General features: G+C 40.1%; 1 protein-coding gene across 1 annotated transcript in view; it reads right to left on the bottom strand.

Moving 5' to 3' along the window:
- megf6b (multiple EGF-like-domains 6b) overlaps positions 1 to 20833 on the bottom strand; it is a 59440-nt gene extending 38607 nt beyond the window's left edge. Inside the window, exons 1-4 of the mRNA XM_053315221.1 lie at positions 20713 to 20833; positions 19127 to 19261; positions 18003 to 18112; positions 7817 to 7921 (exon numbers count right to left, since the gene is read on the bottom strand). Coding sequence (XP_053171196.1) covers positions 7817 to 7921; positions 18003 to 18112; positions 19127 to 19261; positions 20713 to 20804 — 442 coding nt within the window. The 5' untranslated portion in view covers positions 20805 to 20833. The remainder of the gene's footprint in view (positions 1 to 7816; positions 7922 to 18002; positions 18113 to 19126; positions 19262 to 20712) is intronic.
- Between the last annotated feature and the right edge of the window lie 824 nt (positions 20834 to 21657).

The raw sequence follows: 21657 nt of genomic DNA on the forward strand, positions 1-21657 counted from the left end.
AAACTGCCCAATAAATTTATCAGTCCATGTGACTTTGTGCTTTCTCCTCTTTGTTTATAAAAATCTTTATGAACATGAACAAGACCAAAAGGAAAGAACATATCATTTTTTGCCCTTGAACTAACTACAGGTGTTAAAGCATCCTAAATGGTGAGCAACAGTAATGATTTACCTCACATTTTCAATAAGATACCGTGAAGCATTCCTGCTGCTCATTACCAGTGAGTCCAGTTATGTAAGTTCCGGCCCGCTCTAAAAGACACAGACTGGGTCCACATGCTGGCTTGGCCTTCGACCTCTGTGCTACCCTGCAATCTACAGAGCAATCTACCACAAATCGGCCTAACTCAGCATACGGTTATACTAATAATGCTCTAATGACTGCTAACCTTTCACTTTTCAAGGCTAAGAAAGATGAGCAAACACCATTTAATTGCCTTTTTGTGCCTAAATAAATTTACTGTCAGCAACTGTAAAATCCAGAAAAGGTTTCTATTAATGTGTTAACTGGGATTTGACATCTGGGAGGATAAAAACATGCACATTTTTGGTCACATTTGGTCTTAATGTGCTACAGTGGTTACCAGGACTAAGCAAGAATAAACCTTGCATGCAAGAAAAAGATGTGAAATGGAAAAAAAAACATCACATGCCTGGGAGTCGGAGTTTACACATTCATCAAAATTCAACAAACATGGACCAGTTAGAGAACTACCAGATGACCTGTTTTAAGACAAGTTACTATGTCTACACAGAGTCAAGTGAGAGAAGGGGTGACAAAAAGGCAGGTTACAACAGGCTACTGGACTTTTAGTCTGGGGAAAGACCATTATTGTACTTTATGTAATTGCAGAGTAGGATCGCTACAGAAGGAACATCTGAAGTGAACTTTGCTGACTACGGTTATACACGCAAACTCATCCCTGTTGTAAAATATGTCTGTAAAGTCTGCACTTTCATTTATCAAACCTTCACTAAATGAACAAACATTTAGAGAAATTGACAGAAGCAAAACAAACAGAACACTGACACTTATTGTAGACAATAACTAATGTGTTTCAGCTAGAAGCTATCATCATAAAAAATGTTAATAAACCTGTTTCATTGTCTCAACTTCATTGTTCTTCCATCATCCCCCTAAACAGACATGGTACCGTGAAATATACCATATGAGGATCACTGACACTTTGATGATTATTTTCTACAGCTCTTTCTTTCTAATGTCCCATTGCATAAAGATACCTGAGACATTTTCAACAGTCATTCCTTTGACCAGATGACCCCGGTTCAAGTCTGTGTACTCAACAAGTGTCATTTAACACAACAATTCCCACAATAGCCCCGGGGTTGTTGTCCTGACCTTGCAACCACGCTAACAAGCATTCAACTTCATCACACAGCTCCAAAATAGAACCACGTTATACTCAGTGTAGTAACAGTAAAATACCACATAGAAAATATTAACCAAAACCTTAGAAAAGTTCTGTAAAATAAATTCAAACATGTTCTGCAGACATAGAGTAGCATTTCTGATGGTGTGAAACCTCAGTGTGTCTTTTCTCAGCAGCTCGGCCACTAGACTGTGGAGGACTCGCATCATGCACCAACAGGCTTCACAGAAAAAACTGACCTCATTATTTAGAACTTCAGTTCATGTTTATAAGCTTAACTAAAACTAAAGAGATTATATTCACTACTTTAATAGGATACTCCTAAATAACTGAGAGACTAATTGCCCTTTTTCATGTTTCTGATTATGTTTTTTTAAATGTACAAATGACAAATTAAACAACAATTTTGCAATTTAATTTCTTCATATCTGTTTCCAAAGGCAAAGTTGAAAGGCCTCCTTACACCAGGAATGCAACCTTTCCATTAAAATATCCAATTTCCAGTAACATATCAGCAACACGTATTTTACGAGATATTTGCTGTACAGAAGGGATATATAAATCAGACTAAGGGGATTTATTCAGTCAACCATAATCTGGCTGAGTAAATCGAAGTAATGTGAAATGATATACTAACATTTTCACTGGCTGAAAGCTTCAAAGATAACATGACCGTGGATGAGAAAGCACGCCTGGGAGCATGCTTTGAAGCAAACATTACAGAATGGCGATAACAATGATAGTCATCAGTAGAGGGTCTGTCTTGAGTGATGGGTAGAACAAGCTGGTCCTCCTGGCATCGCAAAGAGCCCAAACCCAGCCAAGACAGCTTATAATTCAGATATCAGTTGCACAGGCCAAAAAAGAAATGTAATTACTGTAAAAGAGAAAGAACTCTTTCAGCGAAGCATTTCACATATTGGGATTCTTCAGTGGATATTTTCAACAAACAAAAGCCTAAGAAACACATGTTAAACTGTTGATATCCCCCAGCTATGGTGACAGACATAACTTTTCTGGGATATCTAGATGTATTATTACTGTCATCTCACTCCACCCTAATGCATAAACACTGGATGTCAATAAGCTAATTACAGTGTTCCACATCATCTAAAGTGGAATGCAATAGAGCCACACACCCTTTTTCAGCCTCAGGCAAGGAGGCAGTGTAAGATGCATTTGACTCTATTAATCAAATTGTACATAATTTGTATTTAAACTGTATTTAAAGTAAATGTGAGATGTTCTATTATTTAACGTAAAAATATCATATGAAAGATTTGTAACTTCTGTTAAAATACTACAAATTATATAAGCAGTGTGTTTTTAAAGCATCACTTTATTTATTTATGAGCTAACTATTCATGAACAATAAATATATTTATGTTTTTTGTTAAAAAAAGGTCTCTTAGGGCTATAAAATGCCACTATTAAGTGGTTTCTCACGTTCTGATTCCCCATGCATTGGAAAGGACAGAAAAATTAACAATTAATACAGTATTTCATCTTTTTTTTGCATTTAGAGTAGAAATCCACCATTCCATTTTTTTTGTGTGTGTGTGTATTTGTAACATAATTGCGTTGTGGATGGGTTAAACTTGTGGCATTTGATCAGGTTATATCCATTTGGATTTTTTTTTTACCTCTGCTATTAAGGAGCCACAGAGTGTATCACTGACTCCTCATATTTGTGTCAAATAACTCTTCACAGAACCCATTAACTTTCCGTTTTTTTTTGTTTTTTTTTAGATAACTTTAATTTCCCCTGAGAATAAGTCACATGAGGTCACATGAAAAGATATTCAAAGATTCTTAAACCGAGATGATAAAGTTTCATGTTACAGTGTCTTCCTTCCTTTCTGTCTGTCTGACTGTTTGTCTGTGACTGAGCCCAGATGTCAGCTGGTATGAAGACATCTGCCCTGCCAGAGGTCTAAAAGCCTTGGAAACTGTTGATCCCAAAGGATACCACTTGTCTACTGATGACAGGCTGGATACAAAGTACATCAGGCATCAAGTGACTAAATCCCATTGGATTTAGACAGAGCAGAGTTTTGAAGGACTTCAGAACTTCAGAAGGACTTCAGAACAGAAACAGCTGCATTCTGCATTAGAAAAGGATTTCAATTCATTAAAGTGCCTGTTCTGTAACAAGATCAATATATTCATGGGTAATTAAATGGTAACTAAAACAAGAAGTTCATGCTGCAGAAATGCATTCTTTCATCAAGGTGAGGCTCAGAATATCCTAAAATATAGTTGAATGATGAATGACAGGTGATGTCATCACCTGTGACAAAATGTTCACTGTCTTTATTAAAACTGCTGCAATCAGGACAGTAATATACACAAACTTAATTGACATATAATCACAAGTCTCCATCAGTCACGTCAAATTATGCAACTGCTAACAGCATGATAGTATCATGGCTTGGAAGGTATGAAGCTGAGGCAGGCGAGGCATTCAAATAAATGAGATTTATTTTTTTATCTAGTAAAGCATCTGAGCACCAGTCTGCGCTTCATCATGAAGTCAAGGTACAAATACAAAATAATAGTAATTACTGTCCGACACATTAGTGAGACAAAAAGGCTATAAAAAAGCAAAACAGATGACACCTTCATGCAACTATTGAGAGCAAGGTACTAATTGACCCCTTTGAACGACATAAACACACACACACACACCAACTGCCATATACAAACAAGGACGAACCACATCAAAAGCACTTTGAGGGGATATCACCACATGCGATTGCATAGGAATGCTTACACTGCTGAGACGCGTCTAAAGTGATTAAATGATGAGTGAATCTTTGAGTGGAATGGGGCTCTACGCATCCGTCTGCGGTCACTTCCTCTGCTGTGGCTTTGGCTTTTTGCGTAAACAAGTCATAACGTGACCAGACAGAACAACCACTGACTGACAGTTGTGTGAAGCATGTGGACTGCAGCAGTAAGTGGATTATAAGAGCAACTTGTGTGAGCAGTGTGTGCTCATCCACGCAAACACCAAGATTATTTATCCAGGCCTAAAGAATGTGGCAACAAAACAGTATGTGCCTGACCACTATAGTATTCTTCATAATGGCCGAAAAATATCTCAGAGCTGTCACTTCATGAACAGAGTCATTCATTAGGAGTGATGTTACTGCTCTTGAGCCAACTTTAGCCAGCAGCCATTCCCTCTGCCCTCAGGACTCTTGACACTGAAGTGACCTGTATTTGGCACATGCGGGACCTCAAAAAAAGGACAGCTGTGAGCTGTGAGCTTTGAGCTGTGTCTAACTCATTCCTAGTCTCGCCAGTGGTCAACCGGAGTCACTGGCAGCCCCACACCCATCGTCCAGCAGCCCATTCAGTGACAATCACAGAGCAATATAACTGCCACAGTGTTTACGGACTGATAGCCTCAAATAGAGGGAGGATCAGGGTGTGGGGGTCCATTGCATAGCTCTCAACAAGCTAGGGCCCCTAGGTTCCCATTGATGACAGCTATCATTCACACTGCAGAACAATGCTGGCGGATCTCAATGTGTGGAAGGGTAAAGGGGGTAGTTGATGTCTGTGCTGATATCAAACGGTGTAGCTCAGAGGCTGGCTGGAAGCCAAATGAGACTGAAAACCGAGAACCAATATTGTGATGAGATACAAAGATAGTTGAATGCAAATTAGATAAGTAACATTAACTAAATGAAAATGGCTTCAAGTTGTTTGAAACATTTTAAGTTGGATTCAACATATATAAATGATTTAATTCTAAGCAATTTGTCTCAATCTTTAAGATGAAGTAAACTGGTGAATTCTACTCATTTTAAAGAAATATGGTTTAATCATTTTGAAATTCCTAATGTATTTGGCGGCACGGAGAAAGAAAAGTCCATGCTTGGATATTATATTGACTAAAGTTGTTGATTTTTCTAAAAGTTAAGACTTACTTTGCCATAGCTGGCACACCATCGCTTTCAAAGTAGTTTTACAGCAACTGAATATTGTTTTAAGTTACCTGAAATGATTGAAAAGTCATGTTGCTAGTAGGCTAAAACTACTACGGTTACTGACCATACAATGAGCAATGACAATTGAAAAAGAAAGATTTTTTAAAAAGTCTGCTTATTGGATTTCAAACTATCTTGTGTCATTATACAGTAAAGCTGTACTCTCAATACTAAATGCTGTGGTGGAGTTTGGATCCCATCCCTTCTTCATGCACTTTGAATGAAGTTGTGCCAGATCTCTGCTGAACTTCTTGTACTGAAAACATGACAGAATTCTCAGGTGTCAAGACAAAGTGTGTATCATCTGATATTTATGTTTTATTTGATATTTCAAAATGAGAACATCAATACTGGTATCAAAATGTGGCAACTGTTCAGAGATTTAACAGCATTGTATACTTTTTAAAGCCAAATGTGAAGACAAGAGAAAAGAGGAGAAGTGTTTTCATTTGATCAGATCTGATTATTAATTTTGGACCAGATTAAAGTATATTCTTCCATTTGAGATGTTTTACTTGTAAATGCTCCGGTGTCTTTTTGGAGTCAGAAACTGAAATTCTACACAACAAGAACACTGTGGATTAAAATCCTACGTCACATTTTTATTTCTTTACTATTCCTTTTTGTAATTATAAATCATTTGACAGTTTCCTGATAAACTGAGCATCCATATCAACACCTGTGACATTTCCTTGCTTGTGCCCCGGCTGTCTTGTGTCATTTAACAGACTGAGAATCACAGATGTTGTTCTATTTTACAAATATATTTTACATCTAAATGTGGGGAGGGATTCCTTTGTCTTCAGAATAGAAAAATCTCTTGTACGAAATGCAATAAAACTCAATATTTATTCTTGTCAAGAGCTCAGAATAATGTATGCAGGGTTTATGCAGGATTTTAGGGTTAAGGTTGAACTTCGGTCTCATTTTTCATTATTGTCATATCTTTATATTGTTTGAAAAGTTAAGAGGGAGAGGCATCATATCCCAAAGTGTGCACTAGCCCCTGCTTCACCCCTTCATACCATGATACATCATTATGTGCCAGACAAATATGCTACTGCACTACAGGGCTGCTTTGTATTGTCAGAGATCTGATCAGAGTGAAGTATGAGCTGCTACTGTGGAGATCATGGACGGCAGGCATGTATTTGCTGATACTGTACACAACACACATACTGTATATGACATCATTCAGTCATTCAGCCATAACAGCCAATCAGATAATGGGCCCTCACTATGTAACTGTGATTAGCAAATATCATGCTCAACAAACAGCTTCAATCTTCTCAAAGTAGACCCATCAGCCAGAATAAGGCACCCAATGGCCTTAAGCTGAGCTCAGCAGCACCTCACTGGGCATGTGTGTTGGTGGCTCCTCTGTCCTAATGATTAAGTCTTTCATTCAACCATGAAGTAATTACAAGTATACCAGCTCAGCTCAGTGACCACAGAGATCATATAGAAGGGTTTGATCATGATCATATAATAAACCAAAGATGAAGTGAATGCATAGTATGCTAAAAGGTGTCATGAAGCTACATCTGCCACCTCAGACAACTTTTGAGACAATCTTGTTGAAGAAGAATCAGGTATGTTAGAAAGAGACTGGGAGATCCTGGATGTTGGCCCAAGAGCCCAATTGTACGGTTTGAACTTTGGACTTATGCAACACAGTCTACAGTGTCTAAGGCAGCCTAATTTCAGCAAGACATGGATGATTCTGGTAAACAGTTGACACTAAGAGGAATTTCCTGTCGTGTGGTGTTATCGGAAAAACAACAGAATCCTCCGCTGTTTTACTTCAACAGCTCAAATTCAACAATGGAGTCGCTGATAAAATACTTGGCCTGCTCGTAAAGAAGTCAACTGCTGATGTGAGGAGATTCCCATTCACATGTAGAGAAAGATGATCACTCGCATACGAGTTCATTGGGGAGGCTTGGAGTGCTGACTGAAATGGATCAGAATTGTTGGCTACAGCAACGAGCCAAAAAGGTGTTTTTAATCGAACGGCAAGCTGCTATCAGTTTCAATCAGTTAATTGTATGGGAAGACTTTTTATGATTCTTACTTTTACTGTAGCTAATTCTTTTTATTTTTTCAATTTTCTATTCCTAACTTCTAATCACAGAGACTTGTATGGGTAAAATGCAGAAAATAGCTTCATATAACTCATGGCATTAATTTGTAGAAGCTGAATGCAGTCACATCATTCCCTTATTAAAAACAGAAGCTTGATAGTTTCATTCTCACACTTTAATACTGAAAAATGGCTCAAGTGGCAGATACAAAAACACAGGACAAATAAAGGGGGAAACTAAATAATTGAGCAGAATGTTAAAGGAGAAACTAACACAGAGATATAAAGAAGAGAAGAAAGAATAGATAATGAAACTGAAACATTGCAAATATGTTTCTACTCACCATACTGGCAGCTGGGCCCGTTGAACCCTGCAGGACAGTCACAGAGTTGGGTGGATCCCTCTCGACACTGGCCCCCATTGAAGCACACACCATAGCTACATACCGCTGTGTGTGTACATGCGGACAGATGAGGTGGTAAGACAAGACAAAAAAAAGGTTAGCCCAGCAGAGACACCTGGCTGTTGTCATGTTAACATCTGCAGTTTCAAACACTGACCTCTTTCTATTGAAGCCTTATCATCGGCCTATTACCTCCTGACTAAAGAGGAACCTTGATTCTCCTCCATTAACACGAAGCAATGTAGGAGGAATCCAACACTAGGCTTTCTTTGTGTAGAGGAGCAGGCTTTCAGCCAAGGGAAAGAAATGTCTAATCTTCATTTTCACATAATCAGAATTATGACTGTAAAACATGAGTGGCAGCTTGTATGACTTTTAAGGGAAAGTGGCCTCTTTTATGTTTGAAAATGTTACCAGAGAAAGATCTTGATTGATTAAGCGAACTTTTGATATCATTGTTACAAACAGTGATCATACAGATGTGCCTGAGTGAGTCATGGGAAAAATCAGAGATAGTTGAGGCAAGTGTGTCTCATTCATCTCTTGGAGCCAGCGGCCCTGTGTCCATAAATCCCTGTGAGTCAAACTGCTCTCGCTCGTTAAGACGTGAAATTCAAAGAATCCAGGACGTATTAACAGTGAGAGCCACTAGGTAGCCCGGAAGATGTGAATCCACCTCAGAGGTGTACCATCACATTCCATACACTCACACAACCCTCACATTAATCATGATGGGCCTTCACCTAAAGATGTGTGTGTGTGTGTATGTGTGTGTGTGTGTGTGTGTGTGTGTGTGTGTGTGTGTGTGTGTGCAGGTACAGCACAGATGTGCTGAAATCTGCCAGCCTATATTCTTATCTTATGTGTTGTTGAGTAAGACACAGCTGTTTAAACCAGGCAGGCCTGTTGTTTGCACTGTCCTGAGCAGAGTACAGTTCTTAGTGATGATAGGTACGGAGGATTGATGTCTATCATTGCTCTTCTCGACTGGCAACATGTGGACACCAAGTGAAAAAAACATGGTCCAGCTAATCACGAGAGGAATTTAAAAGCCAATCCTTCCTAGGATGATGTGAAGAGGTCAGTCAACTTGAAAGCCAGTTTAACATCATCTTTTGCCAGATATGCATTTTTCTGCCCATCTAATCCAACTGGAGATGGCATGACCAATCATCACGCCCAAATCTGGTGCCATTTATTGGCCTTAATTGGCCATAATAATGATATCAATGTGCCCGGGACTGCTCAACATCAGTCTGACCTCTGTTTGCCCTCATACACAGAAATGAATGGGTAGGCTGTAAATATGTATCTTCTAGTTTCATCTAGTACTGAAATAATTGGTTGATCAATGATTTACTCATTTGACAAAACATTGTTCAAAACATCATTATATAACATGACTAAATATTGAAGTAAATTATCAAGAAATAATGCAAAACATTCATCTCCAGCTTCTCAAATGTGACAATTTGCTGTTTATCTCTGTTTCATATCACTGTAAACTGAACATCTTTGAATGTTTGACTATTGGTTCTGACATTTCATGGACAGCACAATGAATCAAAATAAATAATTGATTGATTATTGGATAATAGAAACATTTTTTTAAGCTTCCATAATTATACCCAGGCTATTTATTTCCAGATGATTTAAGTAGACATGCATAGTGTAACTGCAAAGGAATGAAAGGAATGAAAAAATGAAAGGGTGTGAAAACATAAGTTGGCTAATGTGTTTCTACAATCAGGCTTCCATTGTATCATATCAGCCACGGTGAATAACATAACATCTCCAAACAAAGGACACGGGCATGAAGAGGAGCCAGAGTAATTTCGTCCATGTCTCTCAGCAGCTTCAGAGGACTCCTTGGAGACCGGTACTTAGCCTAAACATCCGCCTGTCATTTGGCCCCATATTCAGACACCTGCTCAACAGTTGGACCATCCAGGGAGTCTACAACCCACACATACACACAAACACAATACTGCACAAACACACAACCCACAACAAACATCAAGAATATCTCTCTACTGTCTCCCACACATAACATAAAATATCCCAGCAGCAAACATCAGAGGTTTGCTAAACAGATGCACATTGTCAAACACATCCATGTCCTTGTGCTTGTATATAATAATCCAACATTTTGCTCAATTTGTGAAGCCGGTGAAATCCTACTCCAACAGGAAGACCATCTCACCACTGCTAATCTTCCCATGATGACTTCCAGTTGCCCAAGACAGTGTGGCTACAGGAGCTGTGATACACTGTAGTACTTGGACATATAGTAACATAACTATCTCCACCTCTATGATTATCTAATGTAATGGAATTTTTGGGTGTTGAAAGCAACAGACGATAGATGAGCAGGAAAAAAAACCTTTTACTGAGTGGTCTGTATTAACTGCACGGTTTAAACTAAATCCAAATTCTTCAGGACAATGATATTACCACCAGCTGTGAGAGATCAAATTAATGAAACATTCCTGAATTGTGGTGAACAAGCTTTAAATCAATTAAATGACCAGCAACACAGCAAAAGGTCAGATGTCTCTCAGAGTCATTTCAGGGTAGCACGAGTAGGCGACAAACACAGGGAATGTACACTCCGCCTTCTGAGATGTGAGACACACAGGATTGTTGGCAGCTAACCAGGGCATTTTTGGGCCGCCCCCATCCTGAGCCCCTTACGCTGCTTAATCTTCCCTGGAATAATTCCTTAATGTGGCATGCAGCGTAGCATAAAACTCACTCTCATCTGTCGTAGTGAATGCCTGCACTCTATTACAAAGACACCTTCTCTGAGGGGATTAGCGGCTTCCACAAAAAGAAGCGACAGACAGAGCAGGGGTCAGCTACTCACACCGAGAAACTGAAAGCCAACGAGCAGGTGTCACACTTACAGCTTCTGAAGGGGATGACCACCTCAACACAGAGGCCGCCCTGTGTTTGTTTAGGCTCCGTCGATCTGTTTAACCCCTAGAGTGCGACCCAGAGGGAGACCACATTTAGGGCAATTCACAGACACAAAGGCATATGCACAGGGCTCTGTTTGGTGCCATAATTGGTACGCACGGCGCCTAGCACTGTATTTTAAAGCAACAAATCATATTTTGCTATACAGAGGAATGTGCCATTTCAAAGAGTTCTTGTGAAAACTGGGGCCAGCTATATCAGATGATCTTTGACAAGTCTCTTTGAAAGACTTTAAATACCAATTGAGCTTGACACAAGGTCAGTTTGACAAAGTAGGCATAATAACGCGTAGCAAAAAATGTTCTTTGCATGAAAGACCTGTAATTACAATATCTGGAGCATTTGCAGCACCCAAATCACACACTGTGTGTCTACATTAATATTATACCTATTCCTGTGAGTGAAATACACTCTCATCGTTTCTTCCAAGTATGTGGATTAATGAATAATCACATATGAGATTATTGACATTGAGTCACATCACAAAGAGAAAACATCATAAAAAAAAAAAAAACTCCTACCCACTAATGTTTCAGAGATATCGATTAGACAAGGTGATGATATGCATGTCAATCATACCACCTAGGAGATGTACAGTGGTACTATATTGCAAGCAAAGCTAAATGGGGCACAAGCCATTTAAACATACTGTGACTTAAATGCAGCCTTGTTCATTGCGTGCAGCGACAGAATAAAAGACATTTTAATCATGTGCCTATCATAAATACCAATTACAATTACTAACCACATACTGTACTTAGGTACTGTACTTTAACATTGTCACCTTAAAGGCATATAATGCAGGATTTCTCAGTTAAGTTGGCTCCTCCTCCATGACTCAATGACCCTGTTTACACCTGTCATTAACACACGCCTCGGGTTATCCAATCACAAGTGAACAGTCGAGGCACACTGCCATTCACACCCGTCTCTATAATGCGCCTCGAGTTGACCACTTGTGTCTAGATTTTGTTGCTGCCTACATCATTTCTACAAGAAGGTCAAACGACCCAACTCACAGTTATTACATCAGTCAGAGAAGCGCCGGATTTGTTATGGTGAGGACTAAAGAGCTAAGAGCAAAGAAAAATGTTTCAAGGACTAAAACACATGAAAATTACTCCAGCCACCTATATCTGTGTTCATCTCCATTATTTCAACCGTTTACCAAACAGTCATGCCTTGATGACATATTTTCCTGTTAAATCCTTGCTGGTTATGCATCAGGCCAGATTAGCATTTACACTACAAAAAATATGTAGTCAAATGTGTCCCAGACCACCTCAGCAAGTGGTTTGAGTGATCGAATCACAACACGTCTTAGAGGTCATTTACATTTGTTTTTGGCGCTGTCCACTGGTAATGTCCGGTGAAAACAGGGCCAATGACACCACAGTGAGTGGAAAGCTTGAGCAAAAGAGAGAAAGAGAGAGAGCTGCGGTGGTCAAGTGAACTAGACCTCTCATCCAGACCTCTCGGGTCATCTGGCACAAGTCTGCTTTCCCCAGAGTCAAAACTAAACACTGTTTAGTTTTTATGCACGACATCTGGAACAAACTCCCAGAAAACTGCAGGTCTGCTGCAAGTTTTGTGTCTTTTAAATCAAGGCTGAAGACTTTTCTGTTTGCCCCTGCCTTTTATTAAACCAGATTAGAGGGTTAATATCTCACACTGTAACTTTTATCCTCCTGTTTTATCTGTCTTATTCTATTTAAACTTATGTTTTATTTCCAATCAAATAACTTTTTAATTGTATTTAAATGTCTTTCTGTGTTGCCTTGTGTTGCTTTTACACTCTCTCTTGATACCTTGTATATTCTCTGTAAAGTACTTTTAAATGGTGTTGTTGAAATGTGCAATACAAATAAACTTGCCCTGCTTAAAAAAGAGGGAGTGGTTTTACTGAGACCAAAGCAGTAAATTAATAAAGGGTGAATAAATAATAAATAAAACATTATTTTCTGATTGTTTCATGGCAGTTACATCCTAAGGCACAAATAAACACGCCCATGCATCCATACAAGCCTGTGGGAAGCTGCCACATTGCTGAATTTGGTGTCAATACAGTCGAAGTGCAGGCTTCATCCTGTCTGCTGGGCCTCTCTGCTCTGTATGTGTATATGTGTGTACATGTGTGTGTGTGTTGTTGATGAAAAATAATATACGAAATATATTATATTATTGTATTAACACTAATGATAATTGAGTATAAGTGTATTCAACCCTAACCCTAACCCAAATTTGCTTTTAAAAGAACATGATGCTTATCTATGACCTTTTATATGCTGTAACCGCATTTCTAAAGAAGTGATTGTTGGAAAAGGGGAACAAAATGCAAGAACTGGTCACTGTAAGAGACAGGCATTACACAAATATGGAATTATGATTAATAATTTAGCAGGAAACAGGTTACTCCAGAGAGAGAAGTGTGACTGCACACAGAGTGCTTGTGTTCACAGTTGTGTTTGGGGGAGTATGAAAGCATTTGTCTTAACTGTTCAAGTGGTTCCTCTTGCTGCGGAGCTCAGGGAACCCTTACATATATACAATTTGAGGATTTATTAAAGGCTTTGGGGCTGTGTCTCGGGTATTTGATTACCTTTGTCACCTAACTTGAAAATCGGACTTTTCAGATGCAGCAACAGTGTGCGTATCTCAGACCAGTTCTCGTTCAAACAGACACAGAGACCGGATATCTTTATACATCCATGACCAGAGGAGAGAGATGGTAACAGTGATGTAACCTGGTGGCTACACTACAAGTTCAGACCTCACACTCTGTGTGCTGTTATTGGGGGGGGGGGTATATATACCCACGGCCCAAGAGTTAACATCCAGAAGCCTTCCAAACACAGCAAACTAATAAGAAAATACAGGCAGAGGGCAGGGTCTCTGAAGATACACACACTGCCACATTTATAGTGGGTCAAGAGTGATGATTGAGATAGATTATTTTTGTATGAGTCTATACATTGTTTTTTAATTAGAAAGTCCTGTATACAACTGTATAAATTTGATTCTGGTCATGTTGTATCTGCAGTGGCAGTTCATGCCTGCAGTTTGACATTCAGCTCTGGCAAGGATGCAATGGTGAGAAGAGGAAGAGACTGGCATTGAATGCAGAGCATTCAACAGCAACTGCAATGGAAAACACATTAACCTGAGCAACAAGCATCAGTTTGTACTTTGAACAAACTGGCCAGCCAGACGTATTTCCACATCTCCACATTCACAGTCTCTTAATACACCCACATCTGTAACTGGCCAGCAATGTCACGAGATTGCTTTTGGTCTGTGTCTACTTCTTGTCTAATATCCTTGAGTCATGACTGCTTGCCAGACCGAGATACCAGAATAAGTATAATTCTACAAAGATGCAAGTTCCTCCACCTAGCAAGAACATCATTGAGTTGTTGAGAAAATACTGCTTACAACAGCGTTTATCTGTATGTTACTCATTATACCAAAAGGAATAACTCAGAGTACTCTGAGACCATATTTTATGGACCAAATGATCTAATTTACACCACTGTTTAGGCGTATAACACAGCATGTTATGCCTAAGCTGATGATTTCTCTCTGTTCCCCTGTATGAGTCTGGGTCTGTGTGTATTTGTGTTCAGCTATGCATGATGTGGTCCCCATGACCGCTGACATAGTTGTTGCTGTGTTCCATGACACACACAAACACACATATACAGACCACCCATGGATAGACAGAAGACAATTTCCTCTCTTCTGGCTACTGGGCCTATTTCACATGTAGCTACCTTCCCCAGCCTGGTCCCACCACAAAAGGAGGCCAGTTCCTATTCAGCAGTTAACGAGGACGACAAACTGGAGGAGCCATTGTCCTTGCTCCTCAGCCCCTGTCACAAAGCTTATTGTCGCCGTCAATCAACATAACTGCTTGCTTCCACTCCCGACTGACCCCGTCCATCCTGACCTGGCCCGTGGCTGCACGCTGAGGTAAAAAGGTTTAACTCATTGACTGAGTGGCCCTCCAAACGTTTAAGTGGAGGAAGTCGCCACCACAAAGTCAAGAGCTCTTCAATTTCAGGAGATAGTCGTTGAGCCAATTGGAGTCTTTTCAAAACACACAAAAGTCACCTCTAACATTACCTGAATTAGATGAACTGTTAAAACTTAGAACAGATGTGGCTCTAAGATTTTAAGTAGAGAATATATGCATTAGACCTACAATTAACTGATTAATAAAGAAAACAAATGGCTAAAGACCTGCCTTTAAAACAACATTCAGTTTGACTCTTCTCATGAAGCATTCTTTATAATACTGGAAAACATCACAATTTGGAAAATAAAAACTTAAAATCTCAAATATTCTTTGCACCCTCTCTCTCTGAATTCATGTTTCTGTGTCAATAGAAAACTCATAAATCTTTATAATTAGACAATAGTAGCCTGAAACAGAAAGATATGGAAAATAAGAAGGGGGGTGGGGGGTAGAAAATAGTGGAATAAAATGTGAAAATAACCAGACGTTTGCTGTGCTGTGGTATATTCTTTCTCCAAATATGTGACTCATTATGCAAAGCAAAGAATGCTGGAGAGCACAATAATTGAGGCTGTGAATTGCCATTATGTGATAAAAAGTCTAAATTTGGACAAGTACAATATAATTGGAATAAAGGAAGAGAAGAAACACAGGTGAACTAATGAAGGGACAGGGGGCTCAATCAACAAACTCTTCAACTTCCAAGTCACTGTGTGCTGTATCTACAACATGATTATACCCTCAATTCCGCTCAACTGCCTAACAATAACCACAGGTCATTAGACTAATTACCTAACACTGACATTTTATTAGGGAACACACAGGGAGAATGAAAGAGGGAAGGAGAGGGACAACACCAAACAGAAAAAAACCTCAAAAGTGCCAGACACACTAAATCACTATCTCAACACAAAGCATTCCCGTATTTCTCTGTTTTGGGGAGTTTTTAGAGGATTTGCTAAAGCTGTACATTTTACAAAACAGATTTTTCCTTTTGGATGTTGAAGGTGCTGTTGAAAAAAGCCCCACAGATTACATTGTGCTGACTGAGGTACAGTAGAGATAGTGCATAGCAAAGTGCGCAGGAGAGGGAGAGGGAGGATTGTGGTGTGAGCTTCCTTTTATCCTGGTTCAATGGCACAGAGAAAAGGGTGATTAGTTTGTCCCATCTCAAAGTGCTGCCACGTCTTTGGTTACAGAGATAAAAGCCCTACCTCACGTCAAAAAGAGCAGCCATTGTCACGCGAAAAAAAGAAACAAAACCTCCGTCGACTTAAGTGAGGGGAGACACTGGGCAGTCCTGAGGAATGTCTCTTTAAGACATTTGTTTATGAGTGTTTTAAAACAAACCAGACTCATTGAAGAGCAGGCAGTGTAATGCTTCCTTGTATAATTTAATACTGTAACCTTGTCCCTGGAAACAAGGATCTCAGAAGAGAACATATGGCGCTTTTCCACTATACAGTTCTAGCAATCGACTCGACTCGACTCGTTTTTTTGCGTTTCCATTAGGGATAGTACCTGGTACCTGGTACTTTGTTAGTACCTGCTCTGGTGAGGTTCCAAGCGAGCCGAGCCGATACTAAATGTGACGTCAACAGACTGCCAGCCACTGATTGGTCAGAGAGTCGTCACTGGAAGAGTCATGAGCCGTCATTTTTAAATACCGTCAACAGCGTTACAGCTATATGGCTCAATTTTCTTGCTCTGTGTGTGACAAAAGCCACATACAGCAGCAAGTACACCACTGCCTTGATGTCCTCCATTGTTTATGTGTTTGTGTCGCGTATAAAACAAAGTCACGGCAGTTTCCCCGAGCCGTGCTATGACAACCCCGCCCCCGTTGAGTAGGTACTTTTTTGTAATGGAAAAGGTCGTTCCTGGAACCAAGTCGAGCTGAGTAGTGCTAGAACTGTATAGTGGAAAAGCTCCAATAGATGCCATAATAAGACACTGATGACAGTCACATCCAGATCGTCTCCATCTCTCCATTTCCCATCAGAGGGCTATCCTAAAGACTAATATGCTGTACTGGGCATTAAGCACACAGGGTGTTTCCAAGCAGGTTACAGAGAATAGGAAAGTGGGGACTTTCTTGTCAGTCTACTGGACAGGGGACAAACTACTTACAGGAAGACTTTGCCAAGGGTCTGTCTATGGTATGCAGGCTATGTGATCTTGATCACTGGCTGTAAAATCCCATCAAAGGGGGCTTCTTGGTCTCAGCGGTGTGAAGCTAAGCTTCTTCACAAGGAGATGAGCTGTTGGCACCCCCAGTGTGACCAACAGAACAACTTTTCCATACATGGACCTGTGGATTTGAATTACGGTGGGGAGATTGACATTTGTGTTTTTTTGTTCTTTTTGCACATCAGCAGTTGCTCTCTCCACTATGAGTTGATGGGTTTGTTTTGTGGGTCTGAGCTGTGATTGGTTAGAGTAAACACTACAGAGACTTGTCTGTTTGCAATCCTCTGATCTGCACTGCCATGTCATACCTCTGAATGAGAAGTTATGGCATGACATTGTTGATGAGAACCAAGAATAAAACATGGGAATACAGCTGGGCAGGCAATGTGGACATTTGGAGCTCTACTGTATTCTGTTAGGTAGCTACCCAGCCAAGAAAACGCTAACTGCCAGACAGACTATCTATCTTAAACTACAGGAGCACTGTGGACCTATGATGTCACTGAGCACTTAAACAACTCTGAGATCATAAAGGTTTTTTTTCCCTGGGCACGGAACAATGGTGCAAATCTGATGAGATTGGAGTGGATGTCAACACTTTACTCTTTCAACGCTTGACTTTTTTCCCACCTTGCACATTTAAACATTGAGGGACTGTTATGACAACACAAGTACTGTGGACATTGTACTGACTAATAACATCTGTTGAGGAGTCTCGATGGGCAGAGCACCTCTTGACCCTTTTGACCTTTGTCTAAAACCTTTCATTCAGGTCTGTTCCAAGTGTGAGGTGATGTTTAAAGTACCCTTTCTTCTGCTGAGTCAGTAAGTAAACATACCTATCCACATAGTGTATCTGTTTTACACAAAAGACATGTTTGTAGATTTTTCTGTTTTAAAAAGGTTAGAGAATACAAAAATAAAAGTAATAAAGATACTTACGATAGAGACAACCAGCCTCTCCATTAAGTTGAGACCATCCAGGGCAACACTTGTACACAGTCTGATAATCCTGTCTGTACACTTGTCTGTATGCTGTGTAGTATGCTGTCCTGTCAACATGCCAAACACAAAGTTAAAAACATTAAATGAAACCTGTTGCAATAACAGTAATAAAAGATTGTGAAAGATTAATAGGGCATTACAAGGACTGAAAACATACAGAAACGTTCTTCTATCAGTTCCCAGTTGTAAGATTATTTGATTCAATATCCGGCACTTGTATATTTTAATGCTTCAGGTGTTCGAATGCTGATAAATAAATAAAAAACCAACAAATACGTGTGGCAATCTAATCCAGTGACTTCCAGCACTTTATGTAACATGCAGTACACTGTTCAGCAAACATTTCCCAGAGCTTTAAGGCATCATTTTAAGGTGTGAGACTGGCAGACTCTACTTCAGAGAACAGTGCCTATCCCTGTACTTTAGGACCCCTCTCATTGCCACACCACCACAGTCATTACGCACTGTGGAAACATGTTTTGTTTACGGCGAATAATTGTGGCTTTGGATGCCTTCAAAGCATCCTTTGACTCTGCAACACGATAAATAATGTGGAGAAAGCGAGTGTAAGCGACACAGTGAGAAACTCCTGAAACTGACTCTCAGTCACATGCTAAGATGTTAGCATTAGGACTCTCCTTCAAAGGAATGTTGGCTGTTGAGACGCCTGTGTGTTAAATAGCTAGTAACCCCAGTGAAGTGGGGCTACACCTTGCACTTAACTGTATGAGAGGCTCAAAGCTGTGATTACAGAACAAGAGCAAGAGAGATGAAGAGGTAAGGGGAGGGAGAAAGATCAGGGAGATAAATCTTGTCCTTCAAGACACTGTTTGGAGATGGAATTAAGTGAAGGATCAGACTATCTGATAAAACTTTGCATGACTCATGCAGACTACACAAAACCATTAATTAAGGCTTACTCAAGCCAGAACTTAATCAGCAAAATGTTACATCCCCTGCAGGTGAAGTCGGGGGTTTTGTCTGGGAGCCAGAGGTTTTGACATAAAGGGAAGGGGGAAGGCTCATGAGACGACAGACAACAAATGAGGTGTATTACTCACCTTCTCTCGTATCCCATGCACCATGACTGTCCCACACAGCCTTGCTTCCACACTTTAACCATGCGTGTGAAGGCCTGCACACACGGCTGCCTCTGGGCGACGAGCGTCACCTCTCTCTCCATACACACATTGGGCCTAGAAGAAAAAAAAAATGGTGAAAATACTTAAGGTGTCCAAATGCTCTGCAATGTTTAACAGATGTACAGATGGCAGCAGGGCAATTTATGAGCGCTGTAAGAAATGCAGCAGCAAAGATAGATGGACAATGCTCTCATTTTCTAGTTGTCAACAACAAAATGCCTCTGAGGGCATTACCTGTGCAAGGCTTCTTATGATGTCTGGGATTGGTATTTTTAAAGACTTAGGGGGAATTCCTCATACCTCACCTCAGAGTACTGAGTTGCAAAGCACAAGATACCACCTGCAGTTAAACTTAAACTTAATATTCACCTGAAATGGGTTCCCTAAAAGTCATCTAGAGGGTAGGGTGGACATGAAAGTGGCAGACATTATCTGCTTCATTTGATTTGACTCCAAATGTAAAAAGGAAAAGAAGACAGGATCAAAGTGTTTTAGATCCAAGTCAGGTTTGCTGGGAAACAAAAGCATATGATGTACAATCTCTGTCACCAGTTACCACTTAACTGCATAATATTTTCAAAACAAAAACATGCCTGTCTTTTCCAGAGAAATCACACAAATAATTTATAGTGTTTTCACTGGAGATATGGTAGAACATATGTTTTAACTTGTATGAGCAGTAAGAGGAGACAGTTAACATTTTCACCCCCAGGTAAAATAATGTAAGCCTTTAACAATTATGTTTTTTCTCCTTTGTCACAAAGCCTGTCTGGGTTAACAGAGAGAGGTGCCACTGACTGTCTTGACACCATACCCTGCACAAGTGCAACCTGATCTTTGAAACATTTACTTCTTTGGTAACTCTCCAAGGACAGACAGGAAGGCTTGGCATATGGAGATCAGTGGGATTCTTCAGAAAACATCCAGCTGCTCATCTTGTAAGCAATAGCAATCACTATCACCTCCATCTATCTGTACACATCATTGCATATGAAAGCCTTTATTGTTAGTGGCCGGTAATAGCAGAGAGTCTTCTCTCACCTAATTTAAGCTCATTTTTTATTATTTTGGTGGTTTAAAATAGCTGTCGTGATGACTGGCTCTTCACATTGAGGGGCTTAAAACAAACAGCATCTGACAGAGTTAGGTATGCAGGCAGGACCATCCACAAGGAGAGTGTAGCTTATCAAGTAAACTACAGTTATACTATGAATGAAAATGAAAAGACCATCATATGAGAGCATAACAGCTTCTATAAAATAGATTAGTCATCCAGCTGTTGTTTACAAACTCTGAAACAGGAGGAAAAATATCTCACAACCCTCTGTTTCCTCCCTCTGGTTGAATCTTTGACATAATACATGCGCAGGTGATCGAGCAGCTCCAAGTTCAAAGAAGCTGTAAAACCATTTTAGAAAGGATGAAGAGTAAACATCATCCTCATGAGTATGTGTGCCAAGTAAGTCAAATATAAGCAACAGAACACAGGGAAGTGCATTACTCACATATATGCTTGAAGATTGTTGGCGATGCTATACCGGAAGGCATGAGTCCCTTTAATAAATATTAGGAAAAAATATAAAATAACACAATCCATTTTCCGCTTCTCGGGTTACAGTTTAAAAAAATGTGAATCCGCAGACTCGTTCATCAGTATAAGTCAGCGGTTTACCCAGGAACAAAAAGTGCAACCTTATTAATAAAACCAACTAAAAAAACTCCGAGCGATAAAGAAAGTTAAAAGGCGCGCGAGGGATCTTCCGCGTGGAAATGAACGAAACTTTCCAAAAATGACAGAGCCATTACAAGCGGGGTTATGTCTCTCTGCGTGTTTGTGACACTGACACTAAAACTGCAGCTCACCTACACTTCTTCACTGCAGATGTTGGACTGACGGGCAGAGACTGGTGGAGGCTGAGCGCCTTCTGCCTCCCTCCATTGACTTGGTAATGATGGCAGGATTTTTTTTTTTTTTAGGGGGGGGGGGGGGGGGGGCACGCACACGGTGCTATTATTCGGAGCTTCAGTAGCCCCTGAAAAAAAAACACACACACACACGAAAGGCACCCTACAGCCCGCACTCACAAACTGAGAGATTTGAAAAGTTTTCCTCAGGTCAGGAATTAATTACGAGCAAAGTTCTTCTTAGGCAAAAAATAATTTGAGACTTAATGCCTTGTATGATGTGGTAATATACATGCCAGTATTCATGACCAATGTTGCGTTTGTTAGTGCGTGAAAACGGCGCGCGCAGAGGTATAGGAATTAAGCGCAGATGTAGCCTAAACCACTCATAGTAAACGTATGGCCATCTCCCACTTACAGCAACATAGGATGTTTGGGGGTTGAGGCAGGGCCAGGGGAGGGAGGAAGTGGTCTGGAGCAGCTTAGTGGTCACTGCACAGGGCAAACAGCTGATGGTGCGGTCAAAGGGTCAGCCGCCAGGACCG

This window comes from Scomber japonicus, chromosome 3 (assembly GCF_027409825.1).
Source record: "Scomber japonicus isolate fScoJap1 chromosome 3, fScoJap1.pri, whole genome shotgun sequence".
NCBI lineage: Eukaryota > Metazoa > Chordata > Actinopteri > Scombriformes > Scombridae > Scomber > Scomber japonicus.